Source organism: Eufriesea mexicana, unplaced genomic scaffold, assembly GCF_001483705.2.
Source record: "Eufriesea mexicana isolate 0111107269 unplaced genomic scaffold, ASM148370v2 scaffold4304, whole genome shotgun sequence".
Classification (NCBI taxonomy): domain Eukaryota; kingdom Metazoa; phylum Arthropoda; class Insecta; order Hymenoptera; family Apidae; genus Eufriesea; species Eufriesea mexicana.
In genome coordinates, this window is record NW_016912293.1 from 666,865 (window position 1) to 688,929 (window position 22,065).

Genomic DNA, 22,065 nt, shown 5'->3' on the forward strand with positions numbered 1-22,065 from the left:
AGGGAAAATACCATTTCTGTACTTATTGTTGAATAAAGTATACTAAAATCAATTTCTTTTTTTATGAGGTATAGTTGAAGGAACATTACAAATTCAAAAATTTAACAGAGATCATATTACGAAAATTTAAATTACCTATAAATAATTTTAAAATATTATACACCATTTTTACAAATTTTAAAATATTTATGTAGCCATTATCTATTAATCCTTTGCATAGCAATGACGAGTCCAACTCGTCACGAATTCTTCGTGTCAAATTTCACGATTATAAGACTATACTTTTTACTAAGTTTCTACTACAAAATTTCACAAATTTCAACACGTACAAAACTCGAAAAATTTCTAAAAATTTCACCCAATTTTGTCACGAATGGAATAGTTAAATAGCAATTAAATACAATTACAAATACACGTACAATTTTTCTTAACACTAGAACTACCGATCTTTAATGTGTACCTAACTATAACATGCACAGATTATAGTAATTTCAGCGATACGATGAATATGGGATGAATATATTGATTACAGTTCTTTCTTAATACGAGTTGATACCAATTTTATTCTTAAAGCAGGTGTATGTGTTCGGTGATTGCAAAAAGTTCTGAGAATTTGAGATTTTCAAAAAGGAAAATTCTGGGACCAGTCATTTTCACTGGATTGATAGTTCTAGTGTTAATTAAGTCGTTGTGCAAGTAATTATTAATTAATGACAGCAATTATTCACCTTTGAATTTATCCCAGCAACCATTCTAATTTCGCAATCAAACTCATTATGTCGATTCCAAAGCAAACCATTCTTGGAAGCATAATGCGTACTTCTGATCGATAATTGGAAACGTTATTTTCAGTTTACGTGCAATCGAATACCCTAGTTGGCGACGCTGGTCATCCTACTGGAGTCGTGTTGGCAGAAATAATTAAAGCGAACATCCCCGTGCGCAATGGCGTGGTCCACTTGATTCAACGACCTCTTATGGTTGTCGATACCACGGTGAAGGACTTCCTCGAGGTCAGTGCTTGATTGGTCTTCCCTTTTTTCATCTCTTTTTCTTTTTAATTCTTTGTATCGTATATTTCTCTCTTTTTTCCTTCATTAGTGGTAGATAATCAAACACAGCGACAATCGGTCCCACGAACGGACCGAAACGACTGTGTGAATCGTACGACGATAACGTGTCTTACTACCGCATCTTCGTCATCTATTCATCATCTGTTCATCATCTATTCACCATTGTCTGCCGCAAACAATCACGGTTACTTCCGATGTGAATTCGTTAAACGCCTCGGCGCGGATCAATCCGTCGCGAATTAATCGGGATCGACAGGGACAAGCTCGAAAGGCGATCTTTTGTTCGAAAGGGGTCGATCGAACGAGAGGAAAACGTGAATATTAATTTCGGATCGAATCATTACCCTCTACCCAATTGTTCTAAAAAGTAAATTTCTTAAAAAGAATTTTAAAAATAATACACGGCATTTTATATTCTTCCTCCAATAATTATAACATAAATATTCACAGTGAGGTGATTAATCACTCGTTCATAAAATCTCTAAAAGAATAATTAAAACTCGCATAAATCTCCGAATCACGCGCTACATCGCTGTATCTCTAAAAGACAATTAAATCTCGCGATCTCTCGAATTAAATAACTTTAATAAATCTCGCGTGGATCTGCGATAAAATAATTCCGGGATGATGGAGAAAATTTCTTTTAGAAACGTACGAGAGACGCGAGATTGATCCTCGAACTGTTCGATAGGTCGAGGTATACTCGCGGCGAAATTTCAAACGTGGGGGTTGTTTAAGGTGCTAGTTTATAAGTGACTGGCGATGCATTTATCGCATTGTGCGTTCGAAACTGGCGGGCCGAGGAAAGGACGACGGTGAGTTTGCCCCATTGTCGTGGACGTTATTTCGCGAGTTCCTTTTGATATCTGTATGAAAGCTTTCTTAAACTATCCCCGGTCGAAACGTTGGTATTCTTCGCTTCCAGACCGCCGCCACCCTCCCACTTTTCCGCCTTTCAAAAGCCTTCGATCTCAATGGATTTGGCTTTGTTCGAGACGGCCTGCGGCGTTCTGGCCATGTCGAGACGCTAAAAGTTTAATCACCTATCAATAATTTAGATTTCTCCACGGTGTAATTCAACTTCCCTTCGACGTGTATCGGTGCGGCGGGTATTGTGAACTGTGGACTGAACGGCGGGTGTTATGAAACGTTATCGCGGATTTCTGGATTTTCGAGATAATTAAGAGGGAATTTTAATGGGTTATTTCGGCAGAGATATTTTGCGTAATTTCGTTCGGTTGGATTCAGCGCAATGGTTCAGGCTATACGCAGTCGGCCTTTATAAATTTGTTTTAAAATATGTTATAACGCAGTTATTATAATTGAGTGAATTTTTAATGAATAGTAGCCAACAATTTGCAATTATAGTATGTAAAGTAAGTTGAATTACGTAGGTCCTAAAAATTTGCTTCTGCCTTAATCACTGGTCCCCGGATAATTTGAAAACGAAATTTATGGCCGCTAAATAAATTATCGCCTATATTTAAATTTTCTACACGAACAGATAGCTGTGGTAAAATATTCGGTGATTTAGGTTCGGATATTTAATCGTATTTTTGTCACTTTGCGACTGTTCTAATGTAATTTGTTTGAAAACGTACTCAATTGTAAGTAATCTTTCATTACCCAAACAATTTTGATGTAATGGAAGAATTTATTAAATTTTATGACAGTATGATGCAAATAAATTCCTCCCTTTTTAAGCATATAATAACACAAAATTTACTAACGTGATTTTTATTTTTTGGTAATTTTCTTTCTAGCAAATTATAATATTTCTAAAATAGATTACCTTTCTTATTCAAGCCTCCTCTATCTCTCCCTCTTTCTCATCTAAAAATATATTAGGATTTTTGTAAAAGAAATTATTTAATATTGACAGTATGGTGCAAATAAATTCCTCCCTTTTTAATTATACAATAACACAAAATTTACTAATGTGATTTTTATTTTTTGGTAGTCTTTTTTCTAGGAAATTACAGTATTTTTAAAATATTACCTAAATCTTCTTATTCAAGCCCCCTTTATCTCTCCCTCTTTCTAATTTAGAAATATATTAGGATTTTTGTAAAAGAAATTATTAAATATTATGGCAATATGGTGCAAATAAGCTCCTCTCTTTTTAATTATATAAGAACACAAAATTTACTAATGTGATTTTTATTTTTTGGTAGTTTTCTTCCTAGCAAATTACAATATTTCTAAAATAGATTACTCTTCTTATTCAAGCTTCTACTATTGCTCCCTCCTTTTACTTAATAGCCACACCGTAGAATTTTCGTAAAACAATTCAATGTATTTAACTTATATATTATAACCGTATTAACTAGAATCATAAAATGACTAAAAATACGATGAAATATCCATTCAAAAACAGTTTCCTGACATTGTGCAGAAATTGAAACTCGCCAATAAAGCATCACTGACTTCTCAAAGGCAGACGTAAAGGATCACCTATCTGTCTGATAGGGTCACCTACCTCTCTGACCCTAGGAAGCTCGAAGAACGCGAGATTTAAATACGTTTGACGGGGAAAAAGCAGAAGCATCGATCGGTAACAGTAGAACCCAAGTGGGAAAGCCCCGCTAACAAGAACTCCCATGACAAATGCCGGTCGATGCATTGCGCGGCAGGCCAGGATTTCGGAGTAACAGTCCATCAAATTTCGCGCAATAACGATTACCCCATTCGGTTTGAGTGATGTGGCTTTCGTGGCTACGTAACATGTGTCAAAATATATGTACACAACCGTCGCAACTGGCAGTGATTACACGTTCGCGTTGTATTACATCGTATCTATAGAGCGGGTCTAGATCCTTTGACATCGTGCTGTACACTGTGCATCGTGCCCCGCGCCATATCACGTTCGGTGTGTACGAATCGCCATCGCGAATACTAATGCCCCTCTAATCTAATGCATCGCACAGTCGGAATCCGCGATAAACGTCACGATGGAAACGAGAACGAAAGAGTGACATCGATCTTCGACCCTTTGCGCGCGAATCCAATCGAACCTGGGTCTTCTTTGTCCTATGGTAGCAGTTAAAAGGGTGCTGGTGAAGGATTTAGAAAATAATATGAATGATTAACGATTATAACAATTTTAATATAGTACTTTAACCCTTTGCACTCACAATCAGTGATCTTTTCGTTACAGAAACATAGCAATTCGAAGACTTCCTACCATAAGGTCGACGATATTTTTAACCCTTTGCACTCGAGAGGTGCCCTTCAGTTGCCATTTGATAAAGTTTCGAAGCTCCATATTCATAAATATGTCAAATTTCAGATAATGAAACAGTGTGCGAGGTATCGAAATCAAATAGTTCTACGTGTTAATTATCATACGATTTCTTATTCCTGCTCAGAAAAATATCGTCAGTTTTGTAACAGAAAATATTTAAACTCATATCCTTCTTTAGCCAAAAAATCGTCGAGTGCAAAGGGTTAAAACGGTAAATAAGAAATCGTATACAATTTAAGATACAGAATTATTTTACGTCGATATTCCACGCGTCATTGGGCAATTTTGAATTTGATATATTAATTAATAACGATCTTTAGAATCTGATTAAATGGCGACCGAGAGTCGCTTCTCGAGTGCAAGGGGTTAATATAGTACTTTAATTTTAATATAGTAATAATCAGACTTGTAGTCAGTTTAATTATTTATTTTTAGCTCATTCTAGTCTTTATTAAAATTGGAATTAAATATTTTTGTATTTAAAAGAAGTAAAATAATGATTTATGAAATCTCTATTTTTAAAGATAAACGATTTTTATTGGTAGATAATTGATAATCTATTTTTCTGGAATTTTAATAATTATTTTTTGTGAAATCTTGTTATAATGAATTTTATAATTTTTAATTCAATTTTTATCGAATAGTATTACTCGTATAATGAATAATCTTTTAATTTTGCATACGTGTAAGTGGCTATAGAAAATCGAACGATGAGTAAAAGTTTTTCAAGGGTAAATGGTTAGTCTGTAGAGATCATCGAATTTTTCAAGTCCCAAATATATTTTCTATTTCTTAAGAAGAAAACAGGTATCTTGACAACAGCTTCTTTACGTTCTTTTAAACACGTTATTCAAATCAGATTTAAGTATTTCATAGTATTTCATAAATTTACATTTTATTCTCGTTTATCCACTAGTATTTGGTAATCTACTGATAGATTATGTAAGTTTGATGTAAACTGTGTAATTCACTCTGTTTAAAGCTTCATTGCTATTCTGTAATAATTACCTAAGGGTAGAATAAGGCACGTAAAGTGTAACACGTGAATAATTTTGTAAAATACAAGTAGCGATAAAAAATATTAAATAATTAAATTAAATAAATTCGAGGTCTTTACTTTGTACATTAATCCTACGTAAATGTAATTGAATGAATGTACAAGGAAGTAATTAAATATGGAATCTAATTCAATTCGTTTATACGCGAATAATGTTTGTTTATATCAAATTTATAACGTATTCGAATATATACATTCTCATTTATAAAAGAGTTAGCAACTTCGAAATCAGCCTGACATTTTCCTACATAAAATTGCAATTATTCTCTCGAAGCACATTAACTTTACTTATTTAAATTTTCCAATATTACCAATATCCATGGAAATATTCAATTGTCACGCATTACGTGCTTCAGCCTCGTATATAACTGTTATTTTCGTGGGAAAGTAAAAAGTTTATCGTGCCAGAGTGTAATATAACGTACTGTGACTGGTAATTCGAGAAATTACTGTTCTTTGATCGCCTGGTGGTATCGCTTCTGCGCTTAAAATTCCATTATAATATTTACAAGCGAAATTTCCAAGTTGTTTGTACAATAAATTTTGTTACTGCCTTCGTGGTCGTAATATCAAACCCCTTGCCGGCATAAAATTGAATCATGAGGTTATTTGCGTTTGGAAACTCCGTTATGATTTTTGTTCTGTGTCGTTGCGCCTGTCTCTGTTCCACGCTGTTGCAGTAGTTCGGAAGAAACTCTTGGAACTAGGTCCGAAGAAAAATTAGCTTAACCTGATTTAGAGATAAATTCAGTTTCGGTGTTTCCACTGGTTACTTTAAAAACAAAATGAAGAAAAATGCGAATCTTGGAGTAAGACTGATTGCATACCGGGAAACTACGAGCTCATAACTTGCGTGGACGTGGAGCTAATTTAACTCTGAGATTTGTTCCTTCTATAATTAATTAAACAGTGCAGAAAACTTTGGTAAAATGCGACTTTTTCGAATCGAGATAAAGAAAGTATACAATATACGAATATTTATTGAAATTAGATAGTTTATTGTCTTTCTCTATTTTCTCTATTTTCTCTATTTTCTCTTTTTCTTAAAATCGAAGTAACTACTTCAAATCTTAACTTATGATAGTAATTTCATAACAGGGAATTAAAGATTTCTAAGAAAAATAATTATTACGCACTACCTTTTCGATAGTAAGAATTTTAATAGAATTTTTAATAGAATTTTCGATATTTATACTAACATTTTTTCAGTTATTTTAATATTGAACAGTCTTTAATCGAATTAATTAATTAAACAGTACAGAAAACTCTGATGAAATACGTCTTTTTTGAATCGAGATAAAGAAAATATACAATATACGAATATCTATTAAAATTAAATAATTTATTGTCTTTCTTTATTTTCTTTATTTTCTCTTTTTCTTCAAATCAGAGAGACTACTTCCAGTCTTATCTTGCAATAGTAATTTTGTAACAGAGAATTAAAAATTTCTGAGAAAAATAATTATTGCTAACTACCTTCTCGATAGTACGAATTTTAATAGAATAATTCAATTTTTAATAAAATTTTCGATATTTATACTAAAATTTTTTCAGTTTTATTTTAACATCGAACAGTCTCCAACAGAATTAAACTCGTCCTGTATATTTCATCGCGAAATATTTAATAAAATAAATTTTTCCTCTAATCAAGGATATTTTTGCGAAATTGGCCTCGATAAATACCAACAATTAAACATTTTGGAAATACATGGGTAATTAACGGTACCTTCATGCTGTACACAATCGCTGTATCGAATTGTATTCCTATTGGATTACCGACGCAATGGAGAATTTCATATATCGTCATGAACGTTTCAACGATACGTGTATTTTTCCAATTCTTTTTTCCTCTTTCTTTTTTCGGTTTTCTGACCATATACCGTTTGGAAACAGTTCTCTGGAAGTGACTTCGTTTAATTTCGTACAGGTGTTTTAAAATACTACGATAGTTTACTAAAGCATCGCGCTGCACGCGTTCCTGTTATTCGATTACGAACAGTTATCGATAGCAACCGCCATGCTGTTTTAAACTTCTACGTGACAAGTTTTCCGATCGGAAAATACTACACATGGTGAAAGTAACCATAGCGAATTTTCCACGTGTCCGCGATGTATTTTTGTAACACATTTCGAAAGTTCTGTTTTAATTCAAATTCCACCGAGTCATTTATTTTCATCGAAATTCTCTACTTACTCGCGCAACGCGTATTTTATTAACTTCTTAATATCATGGGCTGGATATTTTAGAAGAATTTTATCGGTATCTTCGAACACTTCTTAAGTTAGTCTGAAGGAATAGTTAGTCTTCTTCTTCTTACAGGAAGTTTCTGTTTGCCCTGCAAAAGTCTGTTCCTCGAGTTTAAATATGGAAGATGGGAAATTGATCCTCGCGAAATAATAAATCTTCTTCGTCGGTGGAAAAACCGAATAAAATTTCAAGTAAAATAGATTTCTGAAAATTCGAAACATTTTTCGCGTCATTTACACGTTTTATCCTGGAGAAAATAAATTCAGTGGAAGCTCCTGCTTCTATAAGGTAAAACGAATATTTTCCAAATTAAATTTCACGTTAAACGAATTTTTAAAAATTCGAAATTTATCGTATATTATATACACATTTTATTTTCCAATGAAAAATAAAAGAAATATAAAGTCTAAAAAATGTGTAATTATTTTTGATGAAAATTATTCAAAAATGTTCGTTCAATCGCAGTGTCGTTGGAATTATTTCCGAGCACGATACCTATTCCTGACGCAAATGCTTATTATTCCAATCCGAAGATATTATGAAAACTGTTGGTTTAAAAATCTATTCCCAGCTTCCAAACAAAAATCCTCCAAATCGTTCAAGCCCGACTCGATATTCCCAGTATTTTTGCATGAGAATCACCTTGCCGCGTGGTAGGTTGCTAGAAAATCCAGCGATTCGCGTGCAAATTTAACAAATTCATTCCTAAACGAGTCACATACAGGCGCAACCCCTTGACGACAACGATCCTCCCAGCGATTCGAATCGAACGAATCTCGTATTTTCCCCTAAAACGTTCGCAGATATCGGGTTAACGCTATCAATTCGCGACGACTGCAAGAGCATCGAGGCCCCGTTTACAAGATAAGCCAACTGGTGTGCACGTTCTCGAAGAGGCACGAGCGGAAATGAGGGGGAAGAGCTGTGCTTTACGAAGCTCGTAAAGATTCTATCCACGACACCGTGACGCCAGACGTCTTGTCGTAACGATTCTAATCTCGGCTTTTATTATTATGCCACTCGGTCGGTGGATCGTTGAGTGACGCGTGATAATACGTTCAATGATTGTGTCGGGGGTCCAGCTGGAATAATCTTCGGATTTCAGAGGTAAACGAAAAAAATTGCGAATCGATACCTTTGAAATTGTTGCTTTACGAACGATGGATAGATTTTGGATTCAATTCCTTGGACGGTTTAATTTTCGACAAGATTGAAAACGACGTTGGGATTCGAGTTCCTTTTTTGAACAATTTTAACAGATTTTTTGGGGACACCCTGTATAGTCTGTCATCTTTACAGCATCAATGATCTCTTTGATATTTATTCTTCGAAATTGTGGAATTATTCCAGCAAATACAATGTATCGATATGTCGTATAGTTAATTTCGTTGAAGTTAAATACAATTTATGAATCACCCTGTACAGTCCTATATAGTTCATCAACTGGAGAACTTCCATGATGTTTTTCTTGTATTTATTTTTCGAAGTCTTGAAATTATTCCAGTGAATCCTGTGCATCGATGCTTCGTTTAATCGTTTTGGTTAACGTTAATTTGATTTATGAATCACCCTGTATAATCTATCGTCTCTGCAGCATCTACAATATTTTTCTTCTATCTTCCTCGTTTATTTTTCAAAGTCTCGAAATTATTCCTGCACTTCCTATGCATCGATGCAACCTTTGATCACTTTGGTTAGCGATAACCTGATTTATGAATCATCCTGCATAATCTATGGTCTCTACAGCATCTGTAATATTTTTCTCGTTCATTTCTCGGAGTCGTGAAATTATTCCTGCAAATTCAGTGCATCGATTCATCGTTTACCCAATTTCGTTAATGCTAATACAACTTATGGATCACTCTGTGTAGTCCTATATAGTCCATCACCTAGAGAATCTCCCTTGATGTGTCTTTTATTCATTTTTCGAAATCTTGAAATTATTCCAGTGAATCCTATATATCGATGCATCGTTTAATCACTTTGGTTAGCGTTAACTTGATTTATGATATATGTATAATCTATCGTTATTGCAGGATCTGTAATATTTTTCGAAATCCTGAAATTATTCCTGCAAATTCAGTGTATCGATGCATCGTTTAACCAATTTCGTTAACGCTGACACAACGTATGGATCACCCTATATGCTCTACCATCTCTACAGCATCTGCAATGTCTTCCACATTTATTTTTCCTAGTCGTGTACTTATCTGAGTAAATTCGACGTATCGATGCGTCGTTTAACCAATCTCGTTGACGTTAATGCAACTTATGGATCACCCTGTATCGTTTCCGCAGTGTCCACGACGTTTTCCCCATTTATTTTGCAAAATCGTCGAATTATCGCGGCGAATTCTACGTATCGATGCATCGTTTAGCCAATTTCGTTAACGTTAACGGTTTATTCGCCAGGTAATCCTCCAGATTCCCTCTTTCCTTTCGTCTCCCATTTCTCCGTCAGGCTGCGCGCACGCTACTCACCGAGAGATCGTGTGTACCTTTGTACTTCCTTGCTAAATCGGATTACAGTCTCGTGTCGCGCCTCGTGTACACTGTAAAAACGAGTTAATAGCAAAGACGAGCTAACATCCACGCTCCTTTCCCTCCCCGGGGAACACGTCTAAATCCTGCGTTCGCGCTCTTGATCTCCGGATTCTACTGCGACAGAGTTATTGGAGCTTGTCGCAAGGCGGAAACAGATCGTGCTCTATCGTTTAACGTAGTCTCTTGCCCTTTGACTGCATCACGCTACGTCCGGGCGTTATTAAACCGGAGTTACTACTAAGGCAATTAGAACGACGGATTCTCTGTCGCGATCACGCCGAGGATGCGTGTTCGAATTAGCTCGTTATTGCTTTCACGGTTTCTTCGTTGTCTCGAGGTAGCTTGGCAACTCGAGCATCTCTAGAATGTTACCTTTGATGATTAACTCTCGTTCTGCGTTTCTTAGATTTTACCCGACAGTCTCGGAAGCACGAATTTTAGAAATAGTTTGAAAAACTTGGAAATCCTCAGGAAATTTCGAATTCGAGTATCGAGAATTCAAAAAATTTTAATCGAATCTCTTTCTAGTTATTTATCTCGCGAAATACGAACTCGATACTGTATGATAGTGATAAGAAACTTGGAGATAATAATTGTTAATGAGAATTTCGTAATTTTAATTTTCTTCACCCAAATATTTGATTAAAGAATAATACCAGTAATATCAAAATTTAATTCGCAAGTATTAATGTTTTAAAAAATGATGTAGAATACTTAATTGAGAATATTTTAACGAACAATGCTAATTCATGTGAAATTTAATAACAATATAATAACATAATAATTAATAATAATTAAAATCGGCATTACGATGAACCACATCACCGAATAAATACATACGACGAATGAAATTAAAAAGCATATTTAATTACTCCTGTACCTCGATAAAAATCAACACTAATTTTACCAAAAAATCGGTTAAACATTTTCAACAACAGCGAAAATAAAAATATCAAGAAATCTAGAAACTAAGAAATCGATTCATTCGAGATATCCTGCCCATTCGAGATTCAGCTTCCTGCAATTTCAATAATCCTTTTATTAATTTTGTAAGCCGAAGAACACGATGAATTACATCACTGAATAAATACATACGACGAATGAAATTAAAAAACATATTTAATTACTCCTGTACCTGGATAAAAATCAGCACTAATTTCACCAAAATTGGTTAAACATTTTCAACAACAGCGAAGATAAAAATGTCGAAAAATCTACAAACTAAAAGATCGATTCATTCGAGATACTCTACCCATTCGAGATTCCGCTTCCCTCAATTTCAATAATCCTTTTATTAATTTTGCAAGCCGAAGAACAAGTCGAATTAGCTTCCTTTATGAATACCAAAGATTACTAAATGAATTCCGCGGCCCTTAATTGCCTGGCCATTGTAATTACATCCGTACAAAGTTTTTGCCCCGATTTTCTTGCCGGACCCAGAGTTACAGAACCTGTTCCACGGTCCTTTGAATTTAAATTACACGTAACCCGTTGTGCCCCACGAACCGAAAGATCCGACTGTTAAAGCTGATAATTGACGTTTCGCTTAAACCACTCGTCTCCCCAGTGTAATACCACCGACTTCCGGGCTTGTAACAAAGAAATTACCTTAATCCGCTTTTTCCGCGTTTCGCAATTTCAAGGCGAGATAAACGTTCCATCCGCGTTAATTCCCCCCTCCGTACCCCCGCCGCCGTGTAATACAATTATCGCTGATTTAATTCTCGATAAACAAAGAATACCAGTACGTAATAATAATTAAACGAATTATCCGTGACACTTGGCAACGGTACGATGCCCATAGATCGAGGGAAGCCTTTCGAGCTTAAACCTGCTGAAATTCCCAGTCCCATTCGCCTCGTTTCGAACAGCCAATCGAGTACCGAGTAATATTAACTTGTAGCGGCAGCGTATTCCATTAATACCTTCATTCACTTTTGCTTTATTGGAAATGGATCATCGCGAGGGACGATAACGATCTCCGGTCGGAAGGACGGGGAAGAAGCGTGAAATTCCGCTGGCGTGCGCTAACGATCGTCTCGATACCGATTCGCGATCGATTAAATGCAGACTGACGACGGGACAAATTATCATCGACGAGCGCGAAATGGGAAAGTTTTATTTCTTTCTCCCCCTCTTTTCGCGTAGAGATCGAAATAAAAATCGGGAGGAAAATCGCCGGTCCATTTCCAATCTCATACTCATCCTCGACACACTCTCGTCGCGATCGTTCATACTCATCGTGTACCATCGACAGAAATCGACCCGTGGCCACAATGATCGTCATCGGCCACAAAAACTATCACGCGTGATCGTAACGCACGTCATGTACGATATCATGTGTATACATATATGTGTTTATATAACCGTGTGTATATAATATATACGTATCATATATATCTATATACACAAACGTTTTACACAGGACAGCGAATGGAATGTTCACGAGACAGCTGTCATCACATGCGATATATCGATTGTTCTTCAGCAATGATCCTCGGCACGTCTCGCCTACTGTCTGCACCAGATCCTCCCGGACCGGACATTGGATCAAAGGAATTCTCGCCGAGCTCACCTCTGACTCGCGCGATATTTCGCGACTCGTTCTTTGATCCAATCACGGCCCACTATCTGTGTTGTGTATTTGTGCCCCGAAGCCCCCTGCCCCGCAGCGACGCGACGCCGCGATTCCGCGGACCCCTCTCTGTATCCGCTGTCAAAGAGACGCGGCGGAGGCCAAGGGACGAGATGCGGAGGACCTTGGTCTTTCGCGAGGTATCGGAGTCGCGTCGCTTCAGAAGGGACGACGTACTAATCACTTACTTTCAGGTTCACTCGAAATCGGCATTGAGACAAGCAGAAAGACTCGAATGAGAAAGAATGTTGAAATATGAAAGAACAGCCAAAACACACAGTAACGATTTGGTGTGTAGGGGAGCACAGAAAACCCCGTGTTCTGCCGTCACTGCACCCTGCCTCGTGTGTTTCACTGCAGATCTCTCGCCTCTGCTCGCAATATTCACCCTGTTTCTGTTAGATTTTTCACTATGCCCCACCCTATGCCCCCAACTTCTCTGCAGACCTACAGACTGTGCTCTCTCGCCTTTCGTTCACGCATCTTTGAACGAGGGACATATTCCGACATGTGTATGCGCGCCGACACAATTATACATTTACTTGTACAGGGTGATTGCAGCCGTGCGCACGGGCACACGGAGAGGATGTCTGGGTTCCCGGCGTCGAGACTTCGTTTTCGACCACGCACTTCCGGGCTAGAATCCCGACGAATCACGGGATTGTTCGAGTTTTTCGAAGCGACTGGTATTTCGCCACTGGAGACAGGGGAATTGCGAATCCGCGGAATCTGGAATTTTGTGAAACGCAATTTGGACATTTTTATGCTTTCGTTCGAGGTTTGAGGGTGGTCGCTAAAATCCAAAAGTGATTCTGAAATTATCTGCGAATTGATTTTCGGATTTCTTCTTTTTAACTTATTATTTTAATTTCGAAATTTGAATATCACATTTTAACTCTTTGTGGCACAGGATTTCAGATAATAAAGTCCAAAAGTGTCTCTGAAAATATCTACGAATTGATTTTCGGATTTCTTCTTTTTAACTTATTATTTTAATTTGGGAATTTGAATATCACATTTTAACTCTTTGTGGCACGAGATTTCAGATAATAAAATAGGCCCATGTTGCATAGAAATTTTATTGTATTTTAAATGAAATAAAAATTGGTATATTTTTACTGATAAAGGAATTACATAATATAAAAGCATAAAACCAGGAAGAAAAAATGGTCGTGATAAACCTTCCGCTTGCAACAATTGATAAACCTGTACTACCATTTATAACATTTGTTGAAGGTATCACCAACTCCTTTACGTAAATAAGACGAAATATGAACCTATGCTCGTGCAGCTATTGCAATATTTCCAGGTAGGATTAAAAATTTCCCATCATGCATTACGGTGCATCAGAAAAGGTGGAACACTTTTAATCCCAGCGTGCCCCAAAGAGTTAATAGTAATATATGAAATATATATATAAAGTATATTCAAGAGACAAATTTTATTTATTTTATACAGTATAAAATTCTGGTAACAAATAGTGTTTTGCAAATGAACGAATAAATTAATCAGAGACTACGAATATTTTGCCAATATTTTTCAAATATTTTTCAAATATTCTTGTTACCTTTGATGCCGGTTTGAAAAATCCTGCCGCACTTTTAAGATAATACTTTTCTATATTTTTCACTCTCGCACGATGGATCACCTTATACGGTGCATTTCCAATTGTGCCTCGGTTTCCATAACAGATTTCGTAACAAAAAGAAGTCATTCAGCATGTATTTCAAAACGATTCGAGAGAAACTTGTTATCAAGTCACTCGATATTCTCGTTTATCAATTTCTCGTATTCTTGCGCGCGAACAAAAGGTATAATCGGTTTTAATTTTCACGAATCACTGCGCGCGAAATATTATCTCATTTAACAACAGCAGAAATTTACGGACAGCAAAATTTTTTATCCCGGTTCCTTTTTTTCTTTTTTTTTTTTTTATTGGGCTTCGATAAATAAATTCAATAGAAATATGTAACAATGTTGGAAAATCGACTGCCAGCGCGATTCTATTGGATTAACATCGCGCACTAGTCTGTCACGATGAATTTTGCTATCGATGAAAAAAATTGTAATGATTCAGATAGACTGTATTATTCGTGACGAAATTAATACAATTTCCACGTTTCGAAACCTTTTCCACTGTGTACAGGTTCATCCTTTACCTTTTTTTTTTTTTTTTTTTTTTTATTCAATGATATTTCTTTATTAATATCTGATAAATTAAATTCCTCGTGTATCGAGAAATTTCATTTCCTACAATTCGTGGAATAATTCAATATATTGTTTGACTTTCTCTATTTATTATATTGTATTTATAATCTTTAGTCAGGCGAAATGAATAAATAACTAAAATAAATTTAATTTTCTGTTATTTAATAATACTGTAATTTGATTAGAAAAAATTAACCTGTTATTTGGAAGCAGGGCCTATCTGGTAAAATTGCGTTTCACAATATTCCAAATTAAAACTCTTTTTTATTTATAAAACCATGAAATTTTGTTTTTAATATAGAATAAATGATTGTAAAAATACGATAATCGAAAAGGGGTCCATTTCGAAAAAATTTCTTCTTTTAAAAAAGGCCAAAATTGCTGTCAAAGGATTAGAGTCGGTATAATATTTAATTCATAAATAAATAAATATTTGTAAAAATATTTTCGATATCTACGATACCTTTGGTTTCACGCAAAGCACGATTAAAGTATTTAAATTATTTTTATGACTTAATTTAATTCGATAAATTCGATTATCAACGACATCCTTCCGTTGGTCCGTGCGCACGACGACGATAACTTTACCTTAAGTATTAACACGATTACAGTACACTTGTATATAGATACATACGAATTCCCCGTACACATGCTCACCGACTCGAGTCCATCTCCCACGGTCAGTAAAGGAAGCAACGAGATAGAACGAAAAGAAAAGCAAAAAAAAAATAAAAATATAAAAAAATAAAAACTGTTTTTCCCCGAATTTGCTTTTTATCTACTTTTAAAGAGTTGTTCACTTGTATCTTAGCGAGCATCCCATCTGAGCAGCTTTTAGAACTTTCGAAATCGTTTACGCCTGTGTACACTTTCTCGAGTTCCAAGGCTAACCTATACGATTTTTTTATTCAATTTCTTTTTACATGCATTTGCCACGAGGCTGTTGAGATTGTGTGCCCCCCTCGGTCGTATGTATTTGTATATATGAATACGGATCTATTTTTTAATTAACGAGGGCGGAAGTCGAACGTGGTCGATCGCGTGCCCACGTGCACGTGGATCAACGTCCAGTGGAATGTGCCAGAACGTCAATCCAATATGGCGACCTAACCTCTACGGCAAGGTAAATGACTGCAGAAGCGTTTGCAAGAAATATGATTTCGTCCGTGGCCACGTATAAAATGCTGCATTATTAATTTCACGCTGGCCAAAATTTACAGTCGACGATAAATTATTAATCGACCTGGAAGAGGAGTGGCGAGCACGGCCCTCGCACATTGTGATTCACACAAAGCCGCCGCGGAATTTCGACTGATTTATCGCGGAAAAGTTCGCGACTACGGGTCCAAGTCCTCTGAGTCGATAAAAAAACCAGATAGATCTGCGAGTGATTCGTTATATCCTCGTTCTTCTCCACCTTTTCATCGAAGATTGTTTTATTTCTCGCGGCGCTGCTGTATCGAATTCTAATTAGGCAGAGCTTGGCGCGAATTTTAACAGCGAAAATTTTGGATTTGGGATGGAAAATAATCATTTGAGCAATACTTGGGATTTGTAATTAGGAATTTATAGGAGTTGGACAAATTTTGAAGACTATGAGGAAAATTTACTGTTTTTACAGTGGATTATGGTTCGGTGGTTATGTTTTAGTTCAGTTTAGACGAAAATGATTTGATTATTAATCGTAGCCTTACTTTTAAAATTCTAAAGGATATTTGTCATTTCTCTGATGTTTGGTTTAGAATTCTGTCGAGAGTTTTGAATAATACAAACGTAATCAGGGAAAAGCAATGGTTTCATTTCGATTTTTAGCGATCGGAAGCGAAACCAGGAGATTTCGCGTTTATTTTCTTTTCATACGATATTCAAGCCATTTTTATGCAAAATTCGGAGATTCGAAAAATCCAGTCGACCACGACGATCGTTCTCGTCTCTGTGTCTTATACAAACAATCCTGTCAAGTGTAAAAATAAAGCCTCGCGACGGAATTCCTCTCGAAACTGGGAATAAACGACCGATGAGCCGAGCTGGGAACACCTTTATCAAGATTGGGACTGCATAAATTAGCTTTAGAGAAATAGGATTTTCCGCGTGAAAGGGAATCGGTAAACTTCCCGCTGAACTCGAAGAGCTTGTGATTCATATATTTCCTTGGGAAAATAAATCGCCGGAAAAATTCTAATTCTGTTTCAATATAAATTTCCCAATCGAAAATACAAGATATAATTATACGTGAATATACTGCAAATTGTACGGAAATATTTCATCTATCCATAATGGTAGCTAAAGAAATTCTAATAAAATTAGTTTTATATAAAAATAGCTACGGAAATCCTAATAAAATTCTGCAAGGTAAAATTAATTAAAAATTTTCGTGTTGCAGTCGTGGAGTAACGTAGGTAAAACTTTAAAACATAAAAAAGAAAAAAGAAATATAAGTAAAGCACTAAACTGTACAATCTTTGATGCAAATGAGTTTTAATTAAAATTTTTCTTTTTCACCAAGACTAATAAACGAGTTAAAATAACTCGTTTCGTATCTTTTGCTTTTACAAGTAACGAAATTGTGCAGTCAACAAAATTCATTTTAATAAAATTCGTTGATTTTTATTTAAACAGATTAATTAGTTTCATCTAAGACTGTAATTATTGATACTTATGTACTGTATATTTAGATACTCGTTAGGGGTCGACAATTTTAGTATTAAATTATATTTTGAATTATATATATACTTATACACTTATTTCATATCATACGTATATTACAACGAATACTGATTACTAATTAAAATTGATGATTTATTTTTATTTATTATTATGTAATCCTGTTCCACTTAATTTTATTTTTCCTACGTAACTTGGTGTATAATACTGTACCTTTCATTGTCTGCTGTATAGCTTTTCCTATTTTGTGTGTGCATATTTTGTATCACTTTATTAAAAAGGGCCTTTGCCCATAAGTTTCAGTAAATAAATAAATAAATAATCTTAAGTTCGATAGACTAAGAATCCAGGTATTTAATATTTTGAGCAACTAGAACAGTTCAAAAATAATTCTTCGAGAATTATTCTTCTAAAATTATTCTTCTAGAATTAAATAGAGAGGGAAAAGGAATTTTAATTTATTTTGTACACTTCGTTTCACTGAAGAGGCTAGATATTTCTCTGACCAAAGACACATTTTACCCTAAAACCGTTTCAACTTCGTGACATTGTTCCATCAATACCTCAATAGTCGCTCCATATTTGATCGAAATCGATATGGAGAACGGAAACGTAGGGTTTCTCGAGATGTGAATGGTCTCTTTTATTTGGAACACGTCTGCACGGCGTCTACGCGAACCTGTTCCACCCTCTGTGAGGAATTTCGAGTGTTCGTTGTTCCCTCGTTGACCAAGCCCCGATAGCTTTGCCACAGTCGGTGACAGACGTTCGACGAAATAAAATCTTCAAACCCTTTCTCTCTTACGTAAAGATGAGCAAGGTGGAAAAACAAAACGTGGCTTGCCAGGATGAGCGAAGTTTCACGAGGTCATGAAAAGTTTCTTATTCCTGGACGTGCAAAGACTGCTGGCCTACGTGCTGCACCCCCGAGCCTTCCCACGTGAATTTCCGACGGAGAAAGACAATTTTTCTTGCATGACTTCGAGGCTTCCTGGCCGCGAGGCGATCGACAGGTTCTCGTAAGAGGAAAAGTTTAATGTTTCTAGTTTCCACGGGACGAGACGCTAATCGAAAATTATGCAGAGGAATTGGGACCGGCTCCAGCAGTACTCGCGATCTGCCTCTTCCTTTGGCCAGCTGGTTTTTTCATGAAACGAGGAGTTACGGGTTTCCTGTGCTGGATATTAATGGCGAAAGGAAACGAGTTCTAAAATCTGCGAATTTTAGATGGCAGTTGATTTTATATCTGAATATTTATTACTCGAATTTGTTCTTCGGAGTGTATGAGTCGATGAATGAAGGAAGATCATTGTGATATTGGAGTAGGATAAATTTAGGTAGTTTATGAGGTTTGGGATTTTTATTTAATTAAATGACTTGGTTCAATTTCCTCTTTTTAAGGAGAAGGAGAAGAAAAAGAATTGTCCTTTTTATCATATATTGCAAAGATTATTTTTGATAAATTTAAAACAATAATAATAATATGAATTATAAGAAGGTATATATCTATTTTTCAAAGTATAAAATTTCTCAACGTTTCAGAGTTGTTTATACTTCTTGCATTTGCACCCCCTTTCTCTCATTTTCCTTTTCCAAATTTCTTTTCTTAAGAAGGAGAAGTAAAATTGTTATTTCTCTTTTTTTATATATTAGAAAGATTATTTTTGATAAATTTAAGATAATAACAATAATATGAGTTATAAATATGATAAGAAGATTTATCTATTTTCCAAAGTATAAAATTTCTCAACGTTTCATAGCTATCATTTATACTTCTTGTATTTGCACCCCCATTCGTTCATTTTTCTTAGTATCTTATATTTTTAAAAGAAAAAATAGAAAAATCAAGAAAAGACGATATATAAGATGGAACACGTGAATCTGATACCCTAATTGCGATCATAAGAGAAATTCTCGATACCATGATCATAATTAATGGGAAAAATATCTCTCTTTGTTCGTCCATCTCGTAAACTTTCATCTCCGTTCCATTATTCCCGCATTAAAAGATTAATCAACTTGTATTGCAATTTTTTAATATCTTTATTCACATTTTCTGCATTTGCACCTTCTTTCTCTCATTCTCCTACAATTTTATCTACCTAAACAGGAACTCCACAGTGAATAAATCCAATAATATAATACACCTCTCTTTCATAATACAGCTTGCACCTCCTTCCTCATTTTTCTTACTACCTTACATATTTCAAAGAAGAAAAAGAAGTGGAATAAATATATTGAAACAACATGCACCGACCAAAGTGATTAACTCGATTCTAAAATTTTCTTTAAATTTTACTATCGAAGCATTTGATTGATCTTTTAACGCTTCGTAATTACGATAAGTAAATTTGTATTTTTCATTCCGTGGAATTAATCGATCTTTCAAATGACGATTAACTCGTACAAGAACGAAGTTGTAATCAAGATCAATAAAGAAAGTCTGTAAACATCGAGAGAATTAACACTAGATTTACGGAACCGTAACGGATTTTATTAACTCGTATTAAGACTGTTAATATTGCAATTATTTTTAAATTAAACTAATCGTTAAAAAAGACACGTGGTTTCCTTTACCTGTCAATTTGACAGGTGTCAAATATGTAGAAATAGGTATACAGATAGCGTCCTAAACCTAGACGAAGTATCTATACTGCTTCAACCCCTCGTAGACTTTCATTCGCGGCCAACTATTCCCGTATTAATGAATTAATTTATTCAAACAGATGAATTATTGGTACAAGGTCGGAGACTCTAAGACCTAAATCAAAAGTCGAGATGAAAAGCAAAAAAGAATATCTGGAAAGATCGGGAGAATTACAGGCAAAATATCACCACTGCTTCAACCCCTCGTGGACTTCCGTCCGCGTCCAACTATTCCCGCATTAATGGATTAATTTATTCGGATAGATGGATTCTTAGCCGGGGTTAGGAGCGTCGAGTCCAGGCGTCGGCGTGTTTCTGTCAGAAAGAGAGATGAACCGATATAAATGGCGTCGGTGGAAAAAGCAATAACGCGTTTCGACCTTTCAATTAAAAGACGAGGACGGGGGTAGTGCGCCAACGCAAATTGCCGACCTTGCGGTCCGACGGCCTTTTAAATTTCCCCGCTGCCATTTAAAACCCTTGCTTAAACCGTTACCTTATCCCCGTGGAACCATCTGGCGAAATAATTAAAGGAGGATCGCATAAACCGCGCATTATGCCGCGACTTCGTTGCACACCCCGCCCGCTCGCGCTTCGGTTTCTTGCTCGTTCATTCGTTTCTGTCGGTTGCAACGCGTGCATTCGGCCATCTAATAAAAACAATTTCACGGAACGATGCGATTCCTTTATTACGGCTTGTAATTTTTCAAACGTTCTTCCCTCTTTCGTGCTTTCACCGAGGCCTCCCGTCCTCCGTAATGTCACTTCATAGGGGTTAGAATTGAGAATAAGCTCTAGGTGCTTTTAGAAAATATTCCGTTTCTTCTCCTTTTTCTCCTTCATGGGTTGAGATGTTTAGGAAAATTTGCGATTAAGGGTGGTGAATATCATTGAAAATATTGACAGATCTCATGAAATTTAATTGCTTGTACTTTCACTGGTATGATATTGGGTCCCAAAACTTTTGAGCGAAGTATAAATTTAAATCTTTTTATCAAAAACGGATTTGGAAGTGCCTTCTGTCTTCGAGGCTGAACAACAATGATTGGCAAGTTTTTCAGTAGTTTCAAGTAATATCTTTTGGAGACTTGCAGGCTTTTTACTTAGTTTGTGTATTTTCTTGGATGAAGGGAGTTAAAGGAACCATTTTATTTATCCCGATGCAGGAATATGTACATATATTTACTCGATTATAAAAAGAAATGTGTTGCACATGGAAAACAAACACATTCAGTCCTCAGAATTAATTGTAAGCACAGTGACATCGTGTTAGAAATAATACTTTTTAATCCACCATGAGATTTGTACTAATTACTTTGTATACTCCATAATAAATGAAAGATTTCTTAAAAACGAAAATACATTTAGTCTTCAGAACTAATTGTAATAATATTTTTCAACCTATAAATAATACTTTTTGATCCACCATGAAATTTGTACTAATTGCTTTGTATACTCCATAATAAATGAAAGATTTCTTAAAAAAGAAAATACATTCAGTCTTCAGAAATAATTGTAAACTAACAGTGACATCGTGTTAGAAATCGTACTTTTTGATCTACCACAAAATTTTTACTAATTATTTACTTGATACGCTCCATAATAAAAGAAGGATTTCTTAAAAAAAGAAAATACATTCGGTCCGAAAGAGAATTAAATCAGGCGTGAAGACGTAGGTACGCAAGGATCCAATGAATATATTTTCTCATGCGAGGAGAATAATTCCGAGTTATCGACAACCATCCG

At 35.5% G+C, this 22,065-nt stretch overlaps 1 protein-coding gene across 1 annotated transcript in view; it reads left to right on the plus strand.

The window, feature by feature from the left end:
- The window catches only part of Fas1 (fasciclin 1 Fas1 domain-containing), a 588,690-nt gene that overhangs the window by 507,200 nt on the left and 59,425 nt on the right, over positions 1-22,065 (plus strand). The window contains exon 7 of the mRNA XM_017905693.1: positions 853-1,013. Coding sequence (XP_017761182.1) covers positions 853-1,013 — 161 coding nt within the window. The remainder of the gene's footprint in view (positions 1-852; positions 1,014-22,065) is intronic.